We start from the raw sequence: 25,140 nt of genomic DNA on the forward strand, positions 1-25,140 counted from the left end.
CAATGGACGATGCTTAGTGATAAAATCCATGTTTAAACAGTGTTTCAAACGGCTTGGCATTATCTCTGTTTTTTTGTGCCTTAACTACTTTTTATAACAATTCTCATTAGTAGAGATGGGATTAGATAAATACAAAAATGGTTGAATATGCATGCAAAGTTGTCTAATTAAAGAAATAGGTGGGGACTTTAAGTGGGTAATTATTTTTCAGTATTCATAGCATAATGAATAAGATGGCTCACATGAAAGTACATGGCAGTATTGTATTTAAATTTGAAAGCTCTATTGACTAGCAGTAGAAGCACACTAGCTAGTGTGAAGATTTAGGTGGATTCTAGCATCAGTTGTAAATAAAAAATACCTTTGTCAAATGTCAAAATAAATAAAAAAAAGGAACAGAAACAAAACACGCTGGCATAAAATTGCAGATAGAACTTCTAAAGAATGCAAGTCAGTGCCTTTAAGAGATGGCTAATCTGAAGTTAGAAGGAATTAAATAAACCCGATATTGTTGAATCACTGCTGTTTTTTGAGAAGTTACCAGTTCATTTGCTATAGTTATACTGCTGAGATAAGAGACAGTTCAATAAATCAACTCAGGCTTGATGGATTCTACAAACCATTGCAATGAGTGCGAGGAAGAGGAAAGAAATCTCTTAGTATTCCCTCTTTGACAAAAGGGTATGCAAAGAGCCTGAATGGATGAATGGTTGATTAATTTTGCCAGAAATTTTCTTGACAGCCAGAAATGTGTTTTTGTGTTGCCATGTTTGCATGGGAGTTATTTTGTAAGGTATGAATTATTACATATAAACTTACACCTGAGACTTAGCTGGCTAAAATAGACAGGTCCTGGTCAATATGTATAGGGTTGTGATGTTTCTTATGTTTTAATTCATCACTCTGGCAAGTCAGCCTTTTGCTTGTTACCACTTGCTAATCAGTCAACAGTGAAATCAAATATTGTATGTGATTAAATGAACCTTGTAACTGAAGTGGTAGGTTGTGTCTTTTTCAGTATTTTTTAATTGATTTACAAGCTATGGAAAAATCAGATGGAAGCTCCTAACCTAGAGTCAGAAAGCAGAATAATATAAGGGAGAATAAAAAATAGCGTATCATATGCTGTGTCCACATGGCCTATTGATTAGTAAGACAGAAAAATAGTGTTTATTTTTCTCATCTAAGTTTCTGAGGTAAATAATGTATTAGATTGTGTATTCTATACTGTACTTTAGTATGGAGATTTTTCCTTTTCATTTTGTACATATTTTGTGCATATTTTGTACAGGTGATATTTGCTTATAAATGTGGTGCATAAGCAGGTCCCTGGATTCATTTACTTTTAGGCTTTGGATACGCATAGCTGTGATTTCAAAATAAGTAGACTTTCCTTTGCAGCTCACTCCAGAAAAATATCTACATACTTACTTCAGCCTTTAAAATGACCTGGAAGGAGTACATTTTAACATAGTGCCAGTATGTTTCCCTGTAGTTTCCTACTTGCAGCAAAAGTCATACTGTTTGGATTCTGCAATCCTAATGTTAGGATTGCAAGTTTTCTAGTTTGTCCCTTTAATTATTTTACAGAGGCAGAATTTTAAAGACACACTTGAAAAAGGAGGTGACATTTAAGCCTTTAAACTTGAAAATCACATCTATATGTTTTGCTGTATTTTGTGCTTTTAACTCCAAACTACTTATCCTTCAACTGCCAAAAATGCTGGAAAGTGGCAGCTTTATCAGTCACGATTTTCTTATTGCAGAAAACATCCATTAGCAATGAGATCAATTCCAAACGCTTTGAATTTCTTCCCTTGAAGATGGAAATAAATAAGTGCTTTTACCTTTGTCTCACTGGACTAGATGTTGTACATCCCTTCTTTGATTCCTGTGCTGCTGTGGAACTTTTTTTCTTCTAGATTTGGTGGTCACAGCCTTCTAATATTACCATGTTGTTCCAGCGCACACCACAACAGTATGCACACCGTTACCTGTGTTTGTTTATGTCTTCAGGCTATGCGTTTCATGTTTATCTCATGCAGTAGCGGCAGTACCTTAACGGGACATTCATCTCCAGCCCTCCCCATCTATTACATTCTTTGAGTCTGTGTGCACAGACCCCACCGATGCCAGGGAGCATTTTCAGCTGTTGTATTTCAGGCAGTTAGTTGTACAGCTCAGTGGCAGGGGAGGCTGCCTTGCTTAGGGATAAGAATTTGTGTTCCTTCAGGTGAGTGGCAATGATGGCCACTAAAGGCAGGTATTCCTGCCACCAAGCAGGCCATTGTGGTATCCTTATGTTACATGGATAACATAATGTCTCTTAAGATACATGGAGACCCTGTACCCCAGCTGCTAAATACCAAGCTGTCTCAGCTAGCTCTGAATATGTGGAATAATGGAAGTGAAGTTTGGCTGTTTATCTGAGCAACCTTCTTTTTTTTTTTTTTTTTTTTAAATTTTATGAATGAATGTAGAGTTCCCAGTCTTTCTTGGAAGTCCTGTGCTGTGCTAAATACATATAAAACATAGATATCTTTTAAAGTTCCAGTTAAACACAGATTAAAATGGGCAAGCCTGTATTTGAATACACAGGATTTTTACGTGTATGAAGTGCAAGTGAAACTTCTTTAGCTGTAATCTCAATTCATAAAGAGTGGATCATTGTTAAGACACACTATCATAAAACGTACCAGTGCTGTCAAAGGTACTGTTTCCAGTGTGAAACTGACTAAATAAACTTTCATTGAATAAAGCAAAGCATGATAATTTCTTTTATTATAGATGAATCCTTCTTTCTTTGTTGTTTTGTTTTTTTTTTGTTGTGGATTTGTGTGGTTTTTTTAGTTATTCTGCTTTTAATGAACATAATAGACTGTAAAAACACAGCCGGCCCCTATGGTAAGGGGAGTGAGATTGGTGCTAAACAGGCATTCATCCCTTGATTCTATATGCAGTGTTTCACAATGCTATAGAATTTCCTGTTTAAATTTCCTTCTAGCTTAAACTTGGGATGCCTAAAGTTGAACGTAAGGTGTGACTGGGGTCTCTATAAAGCAGGGTAGCACAAGGTCTCAGATGCCCATTCTCCTGCTCTGCAGTTTAGGACCTAATACCTATTTCTCTTTGGAAACTTTAGACAGCAACACAAAGGAAACAGAATTAGCCGCTATTTTTGTTCTTTTCAGAAGGCTCATAGATATTGGTACACCAGAGCTGCTGTTTGGGAGATTGAAATGTGCAACAGAAAAATGCAATCTTTCCTTACAGAAAAGATGGTGAATTTTTTATAGAATGTTTTCACCAGTGGTGTTGATATATAAAAGAGGTAAAATAGTGAATATACTTGTCTGTGTTTCTGAAGACTTATAAACACCATACTGTTTATACTGGTTTTTCCATTTTTAGTGACCTTACCTGAAAACTTTTATAAAAAATTGAGTCTTTTTCTGCTTTTTTGCCTTTTTTTTTTTTTTTTTTTTTTTTTTAAGGCGGGGGCTTCTAGTAATTAGCTGGATTTACAACAAATGGCACACAGACTGTTAGCTCTGCATGTGTGCTATAACATTGGTGTTTACCCTATTATATTGCAATTTAAGTATGTCATAAAGTTTTATCAGTGATCACATAGAAATAAACTGGAATGCAGAAGTGCTGACCATGAAATATTAAGAGAATGCAGCGTGAAGCAGTATGTATTGACTTCTGTATTGTGATAATTGCATTGATTGTGAAAATTGTAATGGGATACAGTGATATTCTTCATTTATATTTTGTGATGGTTGGGTATTTTTAGCAAATGAGTTGTCAGCAGAAAGGCTTCATTAGACCCATCAGGGTATCTGCCCATGAATAACGAATCCCAAACTGTACTGACAGTTTCCTTGAGCCAAAATGATGGAGTACCTCTGACAAAAGCCATATTGTGCTCTCCATGTGAGGAGTGTGAAGAACAAAAGAGACAGTTTGTTCTTAATTTGGTCAGGTTAATATTGACACAGTTAGCTTAGAAGAATCAGAAGTATGTGTAATGTACATTTACAGTGATCATTTGGGTAATTGGCTGTTGGCTTCATGAATCAGAAAGTGTTGCTAGTGATGGAGAAGTTACAAATTCTCTTTGGCTATTTCTTGGAGGTTTTGCTTCTTTTAAAGGATCATCCATGTTTGTAGCCATGTTAACTACTCAATTAAAAAAAAGAGATTCCTATAAGAAAATTGAGTTTCAGAGAAAGATGTTTCACAACAATATACAGCCTACATAAAATGGTATTTCTCAACATAAATACATAATAACTGAACAGGTCATGTTCAAAAATCCTTCAGAAGTCTGGGGATTTCTTAAACCATCTCATTCTGTTTACCCAAATGATAAAAAAATATTTGTCATTTCAGAATGTTTGACATATTGTTATGTTGTAGCATTGTATAAACTATTTATATGCGTTAGGCAAAACAAATACACAATTCTATTACAAATGCCAAGACGCTAAATTTCTCCAGTATCCATATTGCTGTTAACTATGCATAGTTAACAGCATTTGCTGAATATATTTACTAGATTCTATTTATTTCAAGTATATTACATTTCAAGCATACTCAACAGTCCTTTTTTGTTGTTATTATAGGTTACTTAGAGGGCATCATGACAGCTAATAATGTTTACATATGCTGTTTACCTGCTGTATGCTCTGCAAATGTTAATTAACATTTAAGCCAGCACATGCTAATCAAGTAAGGAAGAGGAGTATAAAAATGAATAGCCAACTGACCTTTGTCATGGTTTGGCTGTATGTATGTCAGTGCATTTCCTACTATACTAATTCATCAACAGTGTATTTTACAGTGCTTGTAATTAATTTGGGATATAGCAGCTTAACTGTTGAAATGATTAGCATTTTTTCATTTCTGAAGGGAATGTTTTATTTTCTGTTAGCATTTACAATGCATGCAACATTCTGGTTGTTTACTTAGGTTAGCAAATTTGTGGAAGAGTCCATATGTCTACCATATCTTTCGCTATATAGTCTTTGGTAATTTATAAGAATTTCTTGTTTGCAACTGTCTTTATTTATTTGAAGGTTTGAATGGTTGTAAAGGGAGTGTCTGAATTATGTTGTTGGTACTAGTTTAAAGGAGTAAAACGTACAGATGTCTGGGGGGAGGGATGGAATTAAACTAAGTTTTAGAGAAAATTATTGCTTAAATTAATAATGTTTGTTAACATTAATAAAATTACTTTTGCTTATTTTAAATTTAATAATTAATTTTATGTTTTGATTAGTAGTCCAGTCAAAAAAATTTGTGAAGTAGAATCATGATGCTGTAAGACATGTAATCTGATCTTGCTTTTATTCAATAGCTTAATCAACAGCATTTTCCAGCAAATTTACTTTTTGATCTGTTCTTTTAACAAGGTCTGTTTGCCTCGTGTTTAATTTCTGGATGCACTTAGTGAAGTAACAGCTTATGAGAAACATTTATTGTTGACTATTAAAATGGCTGTTTATGGGAAAACTGAGTAACTTATGTTGTCAGGTATTATTTGAATATTAATTGTTGCTTAGTAATGGTAACGTGAGAAGCTTGTACCTTATTCCTTATGCCACAGAATGAATAGGGTCTTGGGTTTTATACCTTCGCTGAATAACGACTTTTTTGTCAGAAAGTTTTCTCATTGACAGGCTAGGGGGTAAAGTAATACATGGGATGTGATCGGCATCATTTTGCTTGACTTGATCTGTGTTGTGACATGCCTTAATGACTTCTTCAGTATTATTGTCGATGGGATGTCACTGTAGAACATCTCTTGCCCTACTGCACTTTTAAATCCTCAAATAATTTGCATGTTTTCTTTCAGTGTGGTGTATGGTGCTGGCACAGCTAAGCCCGTTCCCATGCTGCTCTGAGCAGTCTCTCATCAGCCGATAGTGTTTTTGCACCACGTAGTGCTGGTCCATTACAATCCCAGTAAGAAAAGCATGCAAACTCTGTGAGGTACTTTTTGAAATGCTGTTTATTAGTGCTAATGTTAAAAGGAGAAAGCTATAGATAATCCTACATCCCTTTAGGTGGTGGGAACCCTTGAGGGGTGTAGCATTGAATAAGCCTCCAATTGGTGCACGGCGTTCTGGGGGCACCCTGTTCATAGAAGAAATTTCCACCTTTTGGTCATTTTAGCTGCTGTAGGATTTTTTTACAAGGAAACACCTCCGTTCCTCATTTCTCCTGTCAACCAGAAAGGAGGTTCATATGAGAAGTCATTGCTGCACTTTTAGTTGAAGGCAAGGACACACAGGTAAGGTAATTGCTAGTACCGAGTTGGTGCTGCCTGCTGACTTCTCTGGTACGGTTAGGCGGCCAAGTTCATTCTGTGCCCAAGGAATATGTGTAGCACAACACAGCCCAAAGGCCAAGCTGCATGTGAAGCACAGAGGAAAAAACATGTAGTAGATAGCTGATCCCCTTCTGCAGTTTGTACCCGGTGGAGAGGGACAGGGACAGGTAGCCTGCTCAGAGTTAATCTTTGTGCTTCTCTCAGTCATCAATCAACATGCTGAGAACCTCAAGAAGAAAAAAATACACACCTGAATAGTAGTAAGTCTGAGAGTATGAAAGAAATGGGAGAACCTCAAGCAGCTGGATCAGGTAATTATGTAGGTAGTACAGATCCATTATTGTTTATATTAATGTGGCCCGGTGCGGAGCTCTCCAGTCCAGTTGCTCCCCCAGGGATACATACTTGGCAGCTTCCCTGCTCAGAGCAGCAGGCTGCTGGATCACCTGCTGCTGTGTCAGTTCCTCAGTGTTGCTCTCGATCGTATGACGTAAGTTAGCAAAAAAGGGGGCACAAGGCAAACCCAGTTTTTAGCGCCATCGGGGGCTTTGCCATGGCCATCTGCATCTTTAGTTCCTGCTCTGACTGGTAGAACTGACCTTTCATTGTATGGCATTTGGTGCCACACCCTTGCTGCGGTAACCGTTCCCACCAGCAGAGAGCTGCTAGCGTGTGAACGTTTTATCTTCTTCTCTTCTATTCATAGTCTTGCTCTATGATGCCCTAGTGGTCCTTGGCCTTAAACTGTAGAAATATACCTCCGATTGCCTGGTATGCACATAGACTCTCCAGTTGGCCGTGGTTCTGATTGGGAATTTTCCATGTAGGTGAGATAAGAGGTTCCTTCCTCAAAATACTGCAGAAAGCAGGATTTTCGGCACTCCCCGACCTACCACTTTGTGAGTGCCAAGTGCAAGCTGAGATGATGGCAGATATTATCTCAGTGAATTTCAGGAGGCTTCCGGTTCAGTCACGTGATTTTTAACAGAAAATTTCTAATTCCTTGCATTTTCAGCTGATACAAGCAATATGAAAGATAAAGCATCATGAGGCTTGAAGGCTGGACATGTTTTAGAATCATCATTTATTTACCTTATGTACAGCCATAAAACACCTTGCAGACGAGATCCTTGGTTGATCCGTGTCCTTCCCTGTGACTTCCAGATCTTCTTGAATTGGCTGTGAGTGGGTAACTGAGATAAGGAATTATCAGGGATTTTCAGATGGTTTTGAATCTGCTTTAGTTCAAAATATTTTTTTTTTTTTTTCAAATAGATTTTAATTATTCCAACTGCAGTTAGGAATGGGATAACTGAAGTAACTTTTCCGTGCTAAGCACATTTTGGCACTTTTTCTAATACATTTAATACTTGAGTCTTCAGAAAAATGTTACTGGTTTGGACATTGAAACCTTACTCGCCATAATTCCTCACCATAACCCCCCTATTCAGATTTCATATCTGAATGTCCACCAGGAAACTGACAGCTGACTTTTGTTTGTGCATTACTCTGCCTGAAGTTAAGATAAAACTCATTTTTAGGTGCTATGTGAACATCAAAGTGGAACTTTGTTTCTAGTCTTGAAAAAGAATCTGCTTCCAAAGCATTTGACAAACAGATTTTTTTGGTTTAAGTTTAACTTACAGGGAGGGATACCCATTTTGTGGACACATTTGAGTCGATTAATAAATAGTATTTGTACGTATGTAACCAAACCAGCAGTTTATTAGGTAGGAGACAGATGCAGGGGAATAACATGCCAATCTGCATATACAGTTGTGTTGTGTTCATGATGAACTGCTGTTTATTTAGGGCCAGCGTAGCTTGGCAGCATCAGAAGAATTATTAGCTAGATGATGGCAAAAATTATCTCAAATACAAATAGCAGAAACATAAAGGAGAAAATAAAATTCCTAAGACTTTGTTCACTGGCAGTTATCAGAACTGAGGACTGAAGAGAGACATTTATACTTTGTGCATTATGTCCCCAGGTAGTAAGAAGGTTGTATGTTTTATGTTGCAAAATCTAGACAATTCAACATTGGGCTACTCCAAATATAAATGAGAGTAGGAATGACAAATGCAATGTTTACCTCCTGTGTGTTTGGTGTGGGATGTATGTGAAGATAAGCATTTTTTTGACACAAAGAGATTTTAAAACTACTTTGCCTTAATCTGATCTTATTTTGGGGTGTTATTGTTTTGAAGACTTGCACAGAATTCAAACCCCAAGAATAAAGGAACCTAGAGGAATAATCTGTGGTAAAATTGTATACAATCATGTAACATCATAATGGATACATATAAAGGGCTGCAAAATTAACTTAGCACACACAATTTCCTTTTGAGTGCCTGATTTTGCACCTCAGTACTATTATTTTAACATCTATTATTTTAAATGAAATATTGACATGACAAATTTCATAAAATGTTTTTATTTTTCTATCAAAAAAGGGGGTTTATTCAAGAAACAGCAGTAGCCCAATACTTATAAACAACCTTGCAAAAGCAAGTAGCAGGAACAAGTAAGAATTCTGTTTCAGCAGCTTTTTGAAGAAGGCAAAACCTACATTTAGTGTTTTAGTGTTCTTCAGAAATAAAAGTCCATTACTGTGTTGTGAGACTGGTTCTTGATTTTTATTTTTTTTTTGAAGCATATAGCTGTTTTGACAAATGGAATGGAATTCTGTTGCCAGTTACACTGATGCTTATTAACACTTCTAGCTATTTTCACCACAGATTTGGATGGAAAGAACAAGGAAAAGAAGCTGATATTTCTTTTAATTTCTTACCAAATTTCAGGACTGCGTGTTACACAGGAGTCTCATTGGTGATCTGAAAGCATTCATAGATAAATACGGGTTTGATGTACTTGTTGTTTTGGCCAACTGTTTGACGGATGAGAAGCAAACAAAACGACAAATAGCAGTATACTCGGAAAACTTAGAGCTAGGCAATCAAGTAAGTACCTGGAAAAAGAATCAAATAATATTTTTCCTGGAAAAAAAAATGTTTTTTTAAAAGTAGTATATACCAAAGTCTTGAATAATTAAGTGGGGTCAAAAAGTAGCAACAGATTGCTGGCAACTGAGCAGCTATTTGAAATGGCTGCATTATTTATATGATGCAAGATTGTGATATTTATAATTGTTTTAGACCAGCCTAATAGGAAAAGTGTGCAGTTACAAGAAATGCAGAAAGAGACAAGATTTTTCAGTTTAAGTAAAACAGAGTGATTTTTTTGTTTTGTTTTGTTTTACTAATTTTGGCTTGCTTTTGTTGTGATGTACACAAATGAGTCTTTGAGGGATGAGCAAACACATTGTAAATGGTAATGAACAGAACTCATCTATGTGTGTGTAATTGCTAAAGAATTTAAGCTCTGAAATGAAGCCAAATTATTACTAGGAAGTTCATTTATCCAAAGCCATTCTTTTACTATAATTGTCCCCAAATGGGAGAAACCATCTCAGTGGCAACTTTTTGAACCTTTTCCTCAGTCTTAAAAACTTCTGATTTTAGGGACAGGTGGCTAAATGACTCTATTGCTTTCAAAGTCAATATAAATGTATTTATTTTATTTATCTAATTATCACATTCTAAAGATACTTTTCTCATGTACACTTACATATTTTACTCAGATTTCTCAACGCAACAACTAAACATTTATTTGGATTTTCTTTTACTAGTGAAAAGTGATCTTGAAAGTCAAATGATACTATTTCAAATAAATATTCTGACCAATTTGACAATACATATTATGGCTTGATCTTCTATTTTAATAGTTCATCTAGATCATCATAAGGCTGTTACAGCGAAACGGCCAAGGAATAGATTAATAGGAATAGATAAGTATGGCTGTGTTACACAGTGAATTAGTCAATATGTGCCCTTATGCCCATGATTGCAATGGCTTTTGAAACATCCTATTTTTCAACAGATCTGCTGTGAATTAGAAGAATGTCAGAATCCTTGTTTGGAGCTGGATCCTGTAGAATGTGGATGTGACCAAATTCTCATTTATCATCAAGAAAATGCTTTGGTGACCAGTGATCAAATTTTTCTTCTAGTTAAGGAAGTTATAAATAGAAGACAACCAGAAATGGTGTCAAACAGTAGAACTTCTTCAACTGAAGCTGTTGCTGGAAGTGCTCCACTTTCACAAGGATCTTCTGGTATTATGGAGTTATATGGTTCTGATGTAGAACCACAGCCCAGTTCTGCCAATTTTATAGAAAATCCTCAAGATCTAAATGGATCTATGCAAGCTCACGTTGATGTTAATGTAGACCTTGTGAGTCCAGACAGTGGACTGGCTACCATTAGAAGCAGCCGGTCTTCCAAGGAGAGTTCTGTTTTCCTTAGTGATGATAGCCCTGTTGCAGAAGGTGCTGCTGCCTATCACAGTCTTCTGCCTGGCTTTGATTCCTATAGCCCTATTCCTGAAGGAGCAATAGCTGAAGAACAAAAACCTCAGCCTAGAGACAATACTGATAACTTTGATCTTTTCAATTTTGATCTAGCACCTGTGGTTGCAGCTCCATCGGAGTCATCTTCTCGTTCTGTTGATTGTTCCCCAGCAGATGACTATTTCCTCAATAGTGATTCATCAGAAGGACAACAACTCACTGTGCATAAAGAACTTGATGAGGCAAACCTGCTAGAAAATGATACAGCTAATTATTCAGCTGACCTACTTGTGACAACAAAAGAGGAAGACAATTCAGCTGAATTTGATGAGAATCCAGGAGAAATGTGTGAGAAAACGTCAAGTTTGATCGATTTAGTTGAAGGTGATTCTTCTTCACCAGAAATGTTGAAATCCACTGATTCAAGAATTCCACCAACTCCTATGAACAGTCTTGTAGAAACTTCACCATTAGATAATGGGCAGCCTTTATTTTTCCCACAAGATGTCATAAAAAAAATTAATGAAATTGATGGCACAAATTATTCTCAGTCTCGTGTTAGATATGGAAGCTGGTGGGATGGCTTTGACCTAGAGTCCAAAAATGCTGATACATGGAGTTCAAGTGAGCAGGAATCTGTATTTCAGAGCCCTGTCTTATGGAAAGATGGTAAAGAAAGTCCCTTGCTACGAGGACATATTGATAGAAGAGCCTCAGATTCTGTGTTCCTCCAAAAACAGCCAAAACAAAAGGAATATGTGAGAGCAGGTCTGTGGGATAATCAGTTTAAACAAGATAATTGGAACCATGAGAATCAAGAGAAAAACTGTGAACATTTGCATTTGCAAACTGCTTCTTTAGAGGAGACAAAGCAAGAACCAGAGAGCTTTACTGACCCGTGGAAGGTCAGTCAGCCAACACCTATGATGTCAGATGCATGGTGTAGGGGTGAAGGGAAAGGTAGTCAGCTAGCTGGAGACTCTTATGAGGTCTGGACTAAGTTTGATGCAGGAGATATTATTGCTAGATCCTCAGAAAATGTATGGAACATGCCCAAACTGGATAGAGAAAAAAAATCAGTGAATATTCCTGAGGAGTGGGCCATACCAAAACCTAGTTTGTCAGATTCTTCAGAAATCACAGCAAACAATGAGAAAATGAAAAATGAAAATCCACCTGTGCAGGTACCTCCAGAAGCCTGGGATAAAGAAAGGTATTATTCAGTAGAAGAATATGGAAAATCTGAAAATACAAATTCTGTTTTCAACAATATGCAAAATAATTCAAAGCTGCAATCAGAGGAAAAAACTGTATTTGGTGACTCTAAACATAGACCAAACCAATTTGAAAATATAGAGGCCTGGAATATGTATGATAAAAACATCAGGAAAGAAGTAACAGAAGTAGTAGTGCCATGGGAGGATACCTTCTTGTATAAACACTCAGATCTTAGTTCATCCAATATAGGTGAAGATTTAGTTGTTTCTCCACCAGACACCAATTATTCAACATCTGATTCATATATATCACCTACATATGTGGAAGAAGAAAGAGAAGATGAGGACAAAGATTTTGATGAAGAAACAGTTACTGATAAATTGATAAACCCAAATTTGGCTGACCCAAAAGTACTTGAGAAAGCAAATAAGGAACCATTATCTCCTAGAAACATGCCTTTTTCAAGCGCTGGAAACACAGACATCTGGAACACTCCCCTAAATAATGTCACAGAGTTACAAGAAAGAAATTCTGAAATTACTGCTCTTTCTGCCTCTGCTAAACCTGATCAATATTTTTCAACTGAGATACATACCAGTGAAAATAATTTTTCTGTATCTGAAAACAGAAGAATAACACCAGTATACAATCGAACAGTGAATGACTTGTCACCACCACAGAATGAATTAAATATTAGGCAGAGTGCAGCTGAAATTGTAGAAACAGTGAGCAGTGTTCCTGTAGATGACACAGACACATCTACACCAACTTCAGACACTGGGAATAGTGTGGATATGAAAATATGTGACTTAGGGAGTGAGACACTTACTAAGAAGGCAGCACAAAAGACTGCTGATGTTGATGAAAAGCTGGGTAGTCAGGAATCAATGCAGCAGCTGAACTCATGGAGTTTACAGAGTGAGCAGGGTTGTGACGAAGGCTGGGACAATGCCATTGTCATCTCACAGGAAGGAAAAGAGGAATATAAGAGAACAGATGAGACAAGTGGACAGCAAATGATTAGTGACATTTGCAATAAACCAGTGCAAGAGGACAGTGAATCTTCATGTACCGCAGATTCAGAAGAAAACAGGTCAACAACTGAAGTTCCCAGCTCCCCAGAAAAAATGAGGAATAGTGTTAGTTTGGAAGTGTTAGTCACAGAGAATGTGTCCTTTTCCAATCAAAGTAATCCAGTTAGTCAGGAAGAGAGAAAAGACTTGTCGCAGAATAATGTAGAATCTTCTTCAAGTGCTTCTGAGGAAGGCAGAAAGTATGAATGTTTTGATGACTCCAGACCACAAAATTACAATTACAGTGAAACATCACAGCTGCTTTCTGAGAAAGCTGAAAAGGAGACTGCAGTGATAGAGGATGCAACAAGTCCTGAGACGGAAAGTATCTCTGAAAGTTCTGATAAGGGTAGTGATAATCCTGAAAACAATTCTAAAATGCCCAGAAGCTCAGGCACCTGGAATGAATCTGGAAAGAATAGTTGTCACCTAGCCACATCAATTCCTTTCATGAATGAACCACAAGAAGTGCTGGGAGAAATGAAAAAAAACTTAGATGAAGTGGTTCCTAACCATCCAGACATTTGTAATTCTGAGTTAGTATCTTTCAAAAATAGCTCAGAACTGAACAAGACTCATGAAAAGTCTTTCACAGATGAGTTTAAGAAGAGTTCTTCTTCTGGATATGTCAGTGTTCCTGACATTACAGATATGTCTGTGGTAGAAAATTCATTTTCACATGAAATAGGTTCTGGGAGAAATGAAAACTCTGAAAATTTAGAACCTGCTCATAATCTTTGTGGAGAGCCATGTGTAATGCTTAATGACAGTTTTCATCGAACTACTTGGCAATCACAGCCATGTGAAGATTTGCAGTCTCCTGGAACAAGTCCTGAGGCAAGTGAAGTCCTCGAAATGGCAAATACCACAAGTAGCCTTTCAAAGGATATACAGATCAAAAGTTTTTTGGAAGAAGATAATATGTGGAGTGATTCAATAAATGATTATGCACACTCAAGTGGAACAAGTCCTGATTTAAGTGATGCATCTGTGAATGTGTGGGAAGACCTTCCAGTTGCCAGTCATCACAAAAGAAATAGGGATATGTGGGATATTAAAAATAAAAAAAATCTTGAAGATGCCTATAAAAGGAATGAATTTGAGAATGAATGTGAAGAAGGACTTGAAACAAGCACTGAACAGAACAAAGTTCCTAAAAGCTTAGATTTTTGGAATGCCCATGTAGATGATGATACTGTATCTTCTTTATCAAGTCCTGACATAAATGAGGATTCAGAGAATTCAGAGGCATGTCCAGAAGTGATTCATGAAGATTCCACATATGAAAACAAACAGCACAAAACATCTGAAATTGGAGAGGATTATGCTCAATCCAAGGCAACAAGTCCTGAAGCAAATGAAGACAATTTAGATGGAAAAACTAAGGTGGGAGAGGAGGTCCAGGTAGGCATCTTCAATGAAAATCATGAAGCAATTAAAGCTAGTAAAGTAGGGCAGGAGGACTTGACTGTAATGGAGCATAATGAGACTTCTGAATATTTAGATCACTGGGAAGCACTTCAGAAAAAAGGTCAGGCGAGCATTTTCAGTGAAAAAACAAGTAGCAGTGAAGACTCATATTTGTATCAAATGAACGAAGATACTACACTGACTTTTGGTGTTGGTGATAAAGAAGAGTATGCTTCAAAAGCTGTAGATATGTGGAGTATGTCATTGGAAGCTGATTTAAGAACTGATCCAAAATCTACAGTAGGAAAATTTGGTTTCCCAGATGACAGTTCAGAATGGTGGAATTCACAACCTTGTGAAGAAAAGCAATTGGAAGATTGGTATTCTGTTTCAAGTCACTCTGCAACAAACCAGTTAACAAATAGTAAGAAGGACTCCTGGGCATCACCTTCGCAAGGTGAAGAACGAACAGAAGCATATTGCGCTAATGCAAGTAATGATGGAAATCGGCCTCCCCCCCTGTACTGTGATGAAAAAGAAAATGAAAGGCTAGTACATCCTATGAATATTCCTGATAGTCAAATAAATCAAGACACTGTACAGTTCAAGCAACTTGATCCTTTCATACTGGATAAAGAAGAAAGGGGCTTGAAAGAGCAGTTGTTTCCTACAGATGAGGAAAATCAACTGACTCCACAGAATCCTTTTTCAGATGAGGAAAGAGGTATGCCAAATACATCAGTTCAAGAAATCACTGTACTGGATCTACCAAAAGACAATGAGGAAAATGCAAGTCTCATTCCTCAAGAACAACAGCAAGACACCTGTGAAAGATTAGAAATGCACAACTCCCTGCCAGGTGCTTTCAGTCTAGAAGATTTATCTTTTGAAATGACAGAGAAGTCAAGTCCAGGGTGGAGTATATTAGTTCCCCAAGCTGCACTTATCCCAGATATTTTACAGGATAACACCCAAGAAAGTAATCAGCTGTTTTCAGTGGAACCTGACCTGTGGACTAATGCTGAGCAGATTGTCACTTTGAAATCAGATGGTGAAAATCCCGATATATTAAGTCACTGTGACCAGGACAATAGTTCAGAGACATCAAGCAGTCCTGATGTGTGCCAGGAGTATGAAGTTAAGCATGCCTTTATCCCATCTTCTCAGATTGGGGTGGAGCCTGAAGACAAAGGTAGTCAGCAGATTCACACATGGTCAAATATGAGTAAAGAGGCAGATTTTGATTCAAAGTGTCAGTTAGTAATGCAGAAGGTAGAGACACAGTCCAAAACTGGTAGCCCTCAGCACTATGAACAGGGAAAGATCAATGAATCCTATCAGCTAATCTCTTCTAATACTCAGGAGCCTCCTGAATTTGCAATTTTGGAAGAATATGCTGTAGAAAATAAACTTGTTACTGACTCAACTGAGTCCGCTGAAATTACCAATGAAGTTTTAGAAGTGACATCTTTAGGTCTGAAAGACACGTTCTATGAAGGTTTTACTCCTGCAAGCCATCAAGGATCACCAACTGATGAAACTCAAACAGCGACCTCCCAAAGGCATTTGGTTCCCATGGATTTCACTCTACTTAATAGGGCAGAACAAAGCTTAAAAGAAATCAGTGTCTTGGCTGAAGTTAGAAAATATTCTGATATTGACCATACAGCAATAACTGGTGATGAGCTAGACATGTTAGAAGAATGTGTGGATCAATCTGAGACAGGTGTAGAACACAACATCAGGAATACATCAGTGACTAATGTCCCCGCAAGCACATGTGGTGGAATGAACATACTGGCAGTAGTAGGCAGTGAAGCAGCAGAAGAGGAATCAAAGGATAAACAGATATTCTTTCCCAAATCCTTTCTGCTTGGTGGTAATGAAGGCCATGAATCTAGTTCAAATAATCAACTGGTTGATGACATAGCAAAAGAATCTGAAGATGTAATTGAAAATGATGTTCCTGTGTTTAAGGAAACACCCACTGACCAATCACCAGTGGTGTGTAGTCCACCATCCTGTGTATCTTTCAATGCTGAACCCTCTGGCAGCAGAGAGTGTGCAAAAGATGACCTCTTGTTACAGCAGCCATTTTGTGACAGTGTTTCTTTGGAAAAACCCTTACCACTGCCAACTGCTTTGGAAGGTGCAGAAGGCATCCTAATGACCAAAGACAACAGCATTAAAGATCAGGTGTCTGAAACATCCACAGAGTGCCTTCAGGAAAATCACACATCAGTACCTTCACTCACCGAGTCTGAAATAACTCTAGGAGCTTCTGAGATTTTGACAGGAAAATCTGAAGCAGAAACAACTGATCTCGACTCACCGCCAGGTGGAGATAAAAGATCACCTGACGGTAAGAAAACCTGCTTCCCAGAGCAAGTTCATAGGACAAAGAAAGAAGGAAATGTCGAGTATTACTGCTGAATGATGAGGCTTAGAGTGAAGTTTGAAGTTTGTAGGTCTCCCTGATGTACAAAATTCTGTACTTTGGGAAGACCTCTAGTGTCACCCTTCTAGACAGATCTAAAGCTTTTAAGCATTGAAGTTGGAACATTATTTGTTGTTTGTACAGGGCCTAGCATATGGGAGACTGAATCATTTGTCCCTTAGGAATGATTGCAGTGTTAATGTATAATCTTTAACAATAATGATGATGATGACGTTATAAAATTCAAGTACACATTAACAGAGCAAAGCAAACTGAGAAGAGCTTTATCTCACTGTACTGATTTAAAGAAATCATAGTGACTAAGTAACTGAAAAACTAAAAGGAGTTTCTGTTTGCCTGTTCTTTTAGAAGCTGGCACTGACTCCCTACTTTGTAGGGAGAATAAGCCAAGAAATTCCTCTGAGAGCCCTGAACTGAAAAATACAGAGGGTAAGGAAGATGTGAGGATGCAGGTGCACCGAGATACAACTTCGCTGGAGTCGGATTACATCCTTGTTACTGAGAAAGAAAATATACCTTCAACGGAGGATACCTTTGAAAGAAACGAAAGTGATTTTGCATTTCAAGAAGCTAATGTAGCTGAACAAACAGAATCTCATAAAGGCTTTTCACCGGGCTCCTTGGATACCTTTCAGCCAATCTCCATTACAAATGAAAGGGAAGATCACTCTGTTTGTGGGCCTGAAAGGGACTCTATTCACTTAGAAGAGAAAAGTTCTTCTGTTGCGCGTCAAAAACTGGATGATGAAAGGAGATCACAGGAAAGCTCTGGGCAAGATGAGGGCTGGATTATATTGGGCCAAAATGAAGTCAGTGACATATCACCTGAAGAAATTGCTGCCGAGTCTGAGATGCCACAAGCAGGGTCCAGATATTCTGACGAAGAACTGGCAGCTGTTGAAACACAGGAATTGATTCTTGACGCTCCAGCAGAATTTCAGGTAGAAGCTACTCTTCAGAAACCTTTTGAACATGGAGGCTATTCTCCTTCAGATAGCCTGACCACTGAGAACGAGAGTTTGGCCATCGCAGGAACATGTGTGTTGCAGGTGGTTGGTGGTGATGATACATGGGAAGCAAATTCTCAACAGACACTCGGAAATAACGTAGCAACAGAACAAGAAATGAAGGAGGAAATGGTGCTTCTCAACAGTGAAAGAGGACTGAGTCAAATATCAGGGTAAGGAAAAAACAACCTGTTTCCTTTCAAGAGTCTTCTGTTTACTTGTTATCAATGCTTTTGAAGAGTATGACATTATGAATAGATGGCAAGACTTTCAGGTCTGAACTACTAATTATATTTACATGATTTAAGTATCACTATACTCCTCCCCTTCTAAAAACAGAAACCTGGTTCTTGGTTGCTTGGTATGAGCCAAATGAGGAATGTTTTGCAATGTAGGAAGCTTGTAAGGCCACTTCCTTGCAGGACTAAGTCTGTCTTCCTTTTATGGAGTCCCATAGACTTCAAAACCTACCTTTAAATCTGAAACATGTGGCCAGGGAACGCAGGCCAAAGCCAGGTACTGATGGTATTGCTAGTCCTGATACAATGCCAGTGATGAGATTACGGAGGGATCGAAGTGAAGTACAATCTCTGCCTAATGCAAAACTGCTGGGAAGGAAGATAGGAGGGAGTTGAGGCCCAGAGTCAGAAAGAGGTGCTGCTTATAGAGAAAAGAAAAGGATGATGGAAAATCATGGTCTTTGTGGTTATTTCCAAGCTGTAGTCAGGTCAGAGCAGCATTTTTTGTCTGTTCGGACTGGACTGGCAGTTGAGGCAGTTTGAGTATGTTTGCACCTGCCTTTGGGTGGACTTGCAGCCTCTGTGCTGTCAGCATTACTACTGCCTGCTGTCTTTCTGCAGTGTCACCAGATGGAGAAAGAGGTGACCTTCTTGAGTCCATTTACTGTAGTGTTTTGGAAAGGGTGCTTCTGCTGTTGACTCCTCTTCTTTTACAACCAGGAGGCTGTAACTGCTACAGTGGACTTATAGGATAGCTCCAGAGATGCAAGTGTGGAAGTCTGACCTCATTTCTTCTGGGCATCTGCAACTGACATGCTGCAGTTTTAAAAAGAGGAACCTGGCATTGCATTGATAGAGTGAAATTCTTGTGGCCAGCAAAAGAAACTTCCCAGTACAAATAAAACTAAGAGGTGTAACTGCTTTGTACTTGTTACTCCTTTCAAACTGCACTTACTCAAAAGAACACATGTGATATCAAACATGTGGAAACATACTGTTTGTGTGAAATGCAAGACTGATTTTTTTACTTTTTTTCAAGTTTCTCTGAAGTACTTGTCAGGTCAGTGTAGAATACACATCACGTTCACAACTTCTATTACCAGGTTTTAATTAGTTTGCGGTTTATTTTAGACTTTACTCTTTGAAATTTTCACTAACAGTTTTGCAATTTTAGCAGTAGGCTTTTTTTCCCTTAAAGGTGGCGTGCCTGTATATGATAGTATAACCCTGAAAACAGCATGTACAAATAATCTGGGATAGAAAAGCACAGCTTTTTGCTACCCCTCTCCCCACCCACAACAGTTCACATTTTATTAAGATTTCAGGAATGAATAGTTCCAATAGCTGTGGTTTATCTTCCCCTAGATATTAAAATACCTCCCTCTAAACATTTTCACACGTTTTTCAAAGAGTGCATTGTTACAAGACCAGACACTGTTATAGCTGAGCTATTTTTAATATATGGTAAGTCCTGGCTCCATCCTAAACAGAAACCCCACTCATAAACTCTGAGATATAAAGATATTACTTGCAGGCTTAAGCTTGCAGTCTTAAAAGTGTATTGGACTTCAGGTTTTCTTGACAGGCAAGATTTTGAGTCATATGCAGAGCATACTTTGCCCTCAGACACTGCCCCTGGCTGAAGTTGCTTCAATCTAACCAGACAGGCAGCACTGAGGAGAGTATGAGATAAAAGGGGCTTTGTTTCGGTAGGGCAGTGACAGCTTTTATTGATGCAGGTTAGCATTTACTGCCCTCAAGAAAGAGGCAAATCTTCAGAAGGGTTAGCAGAAGATGAGCACTCCCCAGTTCTGTACAGTCTGACGTAAATCAAATGCTGAGTGCTTGACCTTGAATCTGCTATCTGATCAGAAAGTAACTCCTGAAACACACAAAGTATGTTTAGAGAGGAGACATTGTGCGCAGAGTGCAAGGTGAAAGATTTCCACAAATCGAGCACACCTACTGAGGTTTTCAGTCTATACTTGTACACTACAGTTAAAACACCACGCCTATCTAATACATAGGTTCTGCCTAACTATTGCATGTTCATTGCGTTGAGCAAGCATGTCGTGTTCTCTTGAGCAATGATCCCAGGCTCTTCTATGCCTATGTGGGGGCCTCCTTTGGTGGTCTTTCGTGGTTGTTTGGGGAAGAAGAATACCCCTACTCCTTTTGTCCTTTTATGGTGGCGCATCATCTGAGGACACCAGGGTCTTTGTTTCTCTTGCCATCCCCTCAGAGGATGTATGTCCTTAATTAGCCAGTCTGTGACTCTTTAGGCATCTTCTGTTGTAAGCAGAATCTTAAACTAGATAAGCTTTACCTTGAATACACATAATCTAAACAGTCCTTGAATAGCAAACATACCACACTTCTAATGTTTTAGGGTTTTTTTCTTTAAACTATCACCACCTTCTTATTTATTAATCAGTCTTTTGAAGTCTTGAGGCAACAAAACTATCGAAAGTAGAGCTGGTTGGCACAACATTTCTGTTGCACCTGATCCTCCAAGCTTCTAACTTCCATTCCAGAAGGAAAAGTAGAAATGATGAAATTTTCTACAACAGAGAAATCTGGAAGAAGCAAACCAAGAAAAATCCCCAAGCAGTTGTTTTGCATCCACATTACTTTAAACCACGACAGTTTGGAAGGGTGGCTTGGGATTTGTGAATCTTGGAAAACCAGACATCCTTTGACTTCGAGGTGGTTTGCTTATAAGTAGTTCACACCCTGAAAGTCACCTTCTTTCATCATCTCTGCAGGGTTTCACTGGGAGTTCATCAAAATCAACTAATTTCAATGAATAAACTGGGTTTTGACAAACCAGTAATTTCTAGTGAAAATCTTTAAATCAAAAAATGCTTACCACCTGTGCTCACAATAAATGGTGAATGGGATGGGAAAAGGAAGGGTTGTTTAGAGGAGGTGGGGGCTAGTTGCAGGCTTGCAAATCTGACATGAACAAATCAGCTGTCAACTCTTATGTCTGCCATAAAGCATTTTAAATTAAAAGCTGCCAGATGCTGAGCCTGCTTAAGTCATGCTGATTAATTACATGCAGGCAGCATCCTAGGGTTTGACTTGCTATGGTTACGTGCCCACGGTGTTCTTAGCAAGGAAAATAAAACTGGTCTAGGTATCTGATTTTAAATGATTTTTATAAATCAGCATAATGGAGTTGAGATAACTCTGAAGCAGTAAGATTCTTTTTTAGATACCTCAAGAAAAGAATGTGATTTTTTAACTTACACTGGCACTAGAAAAATCATTCCTATGGCCATGGATTTGTAGGGGTTTTTAAATCTTATTGCTATGAATTGTTAGATCAGTTTTGACAACTCAGCTGTTCATTAGGAATTCCTGTAAGTCTCCAAAGTAAAAACTTGAGTCTTGTACCCAATAGTACATTCAGATATAGTACATTCATTATTCTTAGAGCTTAGCATATTCTCCTAGACTGATTTAATGTCTAAAGTCCAAAACTGGACCATGTTAATGTAAGAGTATTTTCAGTATAAACTTAAATGCATGATGAAATATGGTGCATCCTGCAAGGAAAGGATACAGTAGTTCTTGGTACAGAATATGTAGTCGCTATAGTTTCCACTATAGGCTTTTTTCTTATCTGACTCAGTTGTTGTTTAATGCTTGATTAATACCAAATGCCTTTTCAGTGCATAGCAGTGGCTGGTTTTGTCCTTAACACTAGTGATGCTGAAGCCTGTAGAAGTAAAGTAAAGCAAGGAAGTTATTCAGCATCCGCATTAACAATTATTTATGGGAGCATGGAACCAGGAAAATCTACTTTCCTTTGGGTTTATGTTTTGCTGTTAGACTGTATTGTTGATAAGGTGTGAAAACTGATGGAAGTTTTTTCCACCATTAATGTTATTAAAAATGTTGCTCTTGTATGAGGATTTCATATGTAGTAGAGATTGCTTTTACAGTGCTGCTTTCCTCTCAGTTTCCCATGTGCTTGGTAGCTGACTGTCGTGGTTTCAGCCCAGCCGGTACAAAGGACCATGCAGCCGCTGGCTCACTCCTCAGCTCCCCGCCGGTGGGATGGGGAGGAGACGGAGGAGAGAAAAGGAAAAAAAAAAACAGCCAAAAAAAAACCCCGGAACCTCGAGGGTTGAGATAAGGGCAGTTTACTGGGTCAACAACAAAAAAACCCCAGAAGCTACAACAACAACGGTACTAATGAAAGAGTATACAAAAGGAGTGATGCACAGTGCAACTGCTCACCACCGGGGACCCGATGCTCCGCCACTTCCCCCACCGAAAGCCCAGAGCTCCCCCCGGCCCGCTCCCCATTTATATACTGAGCATGATGGCACATGGTATGGAATAGCTCCTTGGCTAGCTCAGGTCAGCTGCCCCAGATATGCCCCCCACCTCCCAGGTTCCTGTAAAAATTAACTCTATCCCAGCTGAACCCAGGACACTGACGTTCAATAAACTTGTAAAAAGCTTATGTCTTCGGTCAGTTAGATTATGACTTCAGACTTTTTAGGGGATGTCAGAGACACATGCAGATGTCCCTATGCATGCCCACAGCATGATCACAGAGGCCTTGACTCCTTTCAAATCAAAGCAAACACACAAAAAATATTATGGTAGAAAGGATAGAACACATATGGGAATAATTATTTCTAGATTATATGTCAATTTCATTAAACCTCTTCATATAAACAGTTGAAGAAATAGCAACTGATACGGTAGAAGTGTGTAATTAGAAATGCTTTCTAATGTGTTTCGTTGACAGTTTTGAAAACACAAGTTCCTTCTTAAAACATATCTCAGTGCGCAGCTTTTAAGTCCGAAATTAACTGTCCTTCTTGGCCAAAAAAGTTTAAAACAATGTGATACAGCAGAACTGCCAGCCTATGGGAGGTTAGCACAGAAATGCTGGTGTCATCACGTAAGAGATGAAACTAAGGCTTTTTTCTTGTTCTTATTGCAACAGAGTTTCTGTATGGCCTAATAGTGCTAGTCATCACGCTTGGAGTGCGCCAAAGATTTACGTCTTTGAAGTAGGCTTTGGTAGAACTGAACCAAAGTCTAAGTAACAGATACTTTGCTCTCAGAAGCGTCCTCCTGCCTGAATTCTTGTACTTCTGAAAGGCCATAATTTTGACTCTGGGAAAGTTTCTTGGATTCTTCACTAAATGTGACTCTTGCCTTCACTGAATAGTCTGTTTCTTAGTTTAAGCTTAATTAAGCGTGCATGGTATCAGAAAATGAAACACCCTTAATCTGAATGTCTGGCTCGATATCTGTGCCCTGAGCATGGATTCCATTCTCAGCTCATTTTTTTGTTTTGTCAAATACTTTTGGTTTATGCAAATTAAGTTTGCATTCTGAACCTGTAACACCCATCTCTGTGACAGTGATTTTAGAAGTTGCTCCTGAATCTGGGGCTTTCACTAGTGGGTGTTTGCTTCCCACATAGAAGTCTTCCTTGTGGCCTGCTGGTTGTTGTTTCATATACCACTTGGCAGGGTATAGAAATTAGGTTCCTTATTTTTTAGGTATGTACTTCACCTTCATATATTTATGTATGGTACAAACACAAGCTTCTATAGGTATGTCAGTGGTAAAAAGAAGACTAGGGAAAATGTGGGCCTTTTCCAGAAGGAAACAGGAGACCTGGACCTCCAGGAAATGGAGAAGGCTGAGGTACTCAATGACTTTTTTGCCTCAGCCTTCACCAGCAAGTGCTCCAGCCACACTGCCCAAGTCACAGAAGGCAAAGGCAGGGACTGGGAGAATGAAGAACGGCCCCCTGTAGGAGAAGATCGGTTTTGAGACCATCTAAGGAACCTGAAGGTGCACAAGTCCATGGGACCTGATGAGATGTATCCACAGTTCCTGAGGGAACTGGCAGATGAAGTTGCTAAGCCACTATCCATCATACCTGAGAAGTCGTGGTAGTTGGGGGAAGTTCCTGCTGAGTGGAAAAGGGGAGACATAACCTCCAATTTTAAAAAGGGAAAAAAGGAAGTCCTGGGGAACTGGGTCAGGACTGGGTCAGTCAGTGTCACCTCTGTGCCCAGCAAGATCATGGAGCAGATCCTCCTGGAAAATATGCTCAGGCACATGGAAAATAAGGAGGTGATTGGTGACAGCCAGCATGGCTTCACTAAGGGCACATAGTGTCTGACAAATGGGTGGCCTTCCACAGCGTTGGTGGTTAAGGGAAGAGCAGCTGGTGTCATCTGTCTGGACTACTGCAAAGCATTTGACACTGTCCCACACAACATCCTTATCTCTAAATTGGAGAGAGATGGATTTGACAGATGGACCACTCAGTGGATAAGGAACTGGCTGGATGGTTGTACCCAAAGAGTTGCAGTCAACGGCTTGATGTCCAAGGGCAAAGCAGTGATGATTGGCGTTGCTCAGGGGTCAGTATTGGGACCGGCACTGTTGAACTTCTTTGCTGGTGACATGGACAGCAGGATTGAGTGCACCCTCAGAAAGTTTGCTGATGACAACAAGCTGTGTGGTGCAGTCAACACTGGAGGGAAGGGATGCCATCCAGGGGGATCTTGACAGGCTTGAGAGGTGGGCCCATGTGAATCTCACAAAGTTCAAGAAGCCCAAGTGCAAGGTCCTGCATGCAGGTCGGGGCAATCCCAAGCACAGGTACAGGTTGGGCAGAGAATGGATTGAGAGCAGCCGTGAGGAGAAGGACTTGGGGACATTGGTTGACGAGAAGTTCAACGTGAGGCAGCAATGCGTGCTTGCAGCCCAGAAAGCCAACTGTATCCTGGGCTGCATCAAAAGAAAGGAGACCAGCAGCTCGAGGGAGATGATTCTCCCCCTCTACTCTGCTCTTGTGAGACCTCACCTGGAGTACTGTGTTCAGCTCTGGGGCCCCCAACTTAAGAGGGGGGCCGCAAAGATTATCAGAGGGCTGGAGCACCTCTCCTGTGAGGACAAGCTGAGACAGTTGGGGTTGTTCAGCCTGGAGAAGGCTC

General features: G+C 39.0%; 1 protein-coding gene across 5 annotated transcripts in view; it reads left to right on the forward strand.

The window, feature by feature from the left end:
• The window catches only part of PRUNE2 (prune homolog 2 with BCH domain), a 154,818-nt gene that overhangs the window by 71,671 nt on the left and 58,007 nt on the right, over nt 1-25,140 (forward strand). For 4 of the 5 annotated variants that reach the window (XR_007505093.1, XM_049795455.1, XM_049795454.1 and 1 more), the window contains exons 7-9: nt 9,143-9,301; nt 10,281-16,812; nt 17,257-18,088. Coding sequence is in view for 4 of the 5 variants with exons in the window: in XM_049795455.1 (XP_049651412.1) it covers nt 9,143-9,301; nt 10,281-16,812; nt 17,257-18,088 (7,523 nt within the window). In the remaining variant the exon portion in view is untranslated. The remainder of the gene's footprint in view (nt 1-9,142; nt 9,302-10,280; nt 16,813-17,256; nt 18,089-25,140) is intronic. The other variant, XM_049795458.1, reaches the window with a different exon arrangement.

Source organism: Accipiter gentilis, chromosome Z, assembly GCF_929443795.1.
Source record: "Accipiter gentilis chromosome Z, bAccGen1.1, whole genome shotgun sequence".
Lineage (NCBI taxonomy): Eukaryota > Metazoa > Chordata > Aves > Accipitriformes > Accipitridae > Astur > Astur gentilis.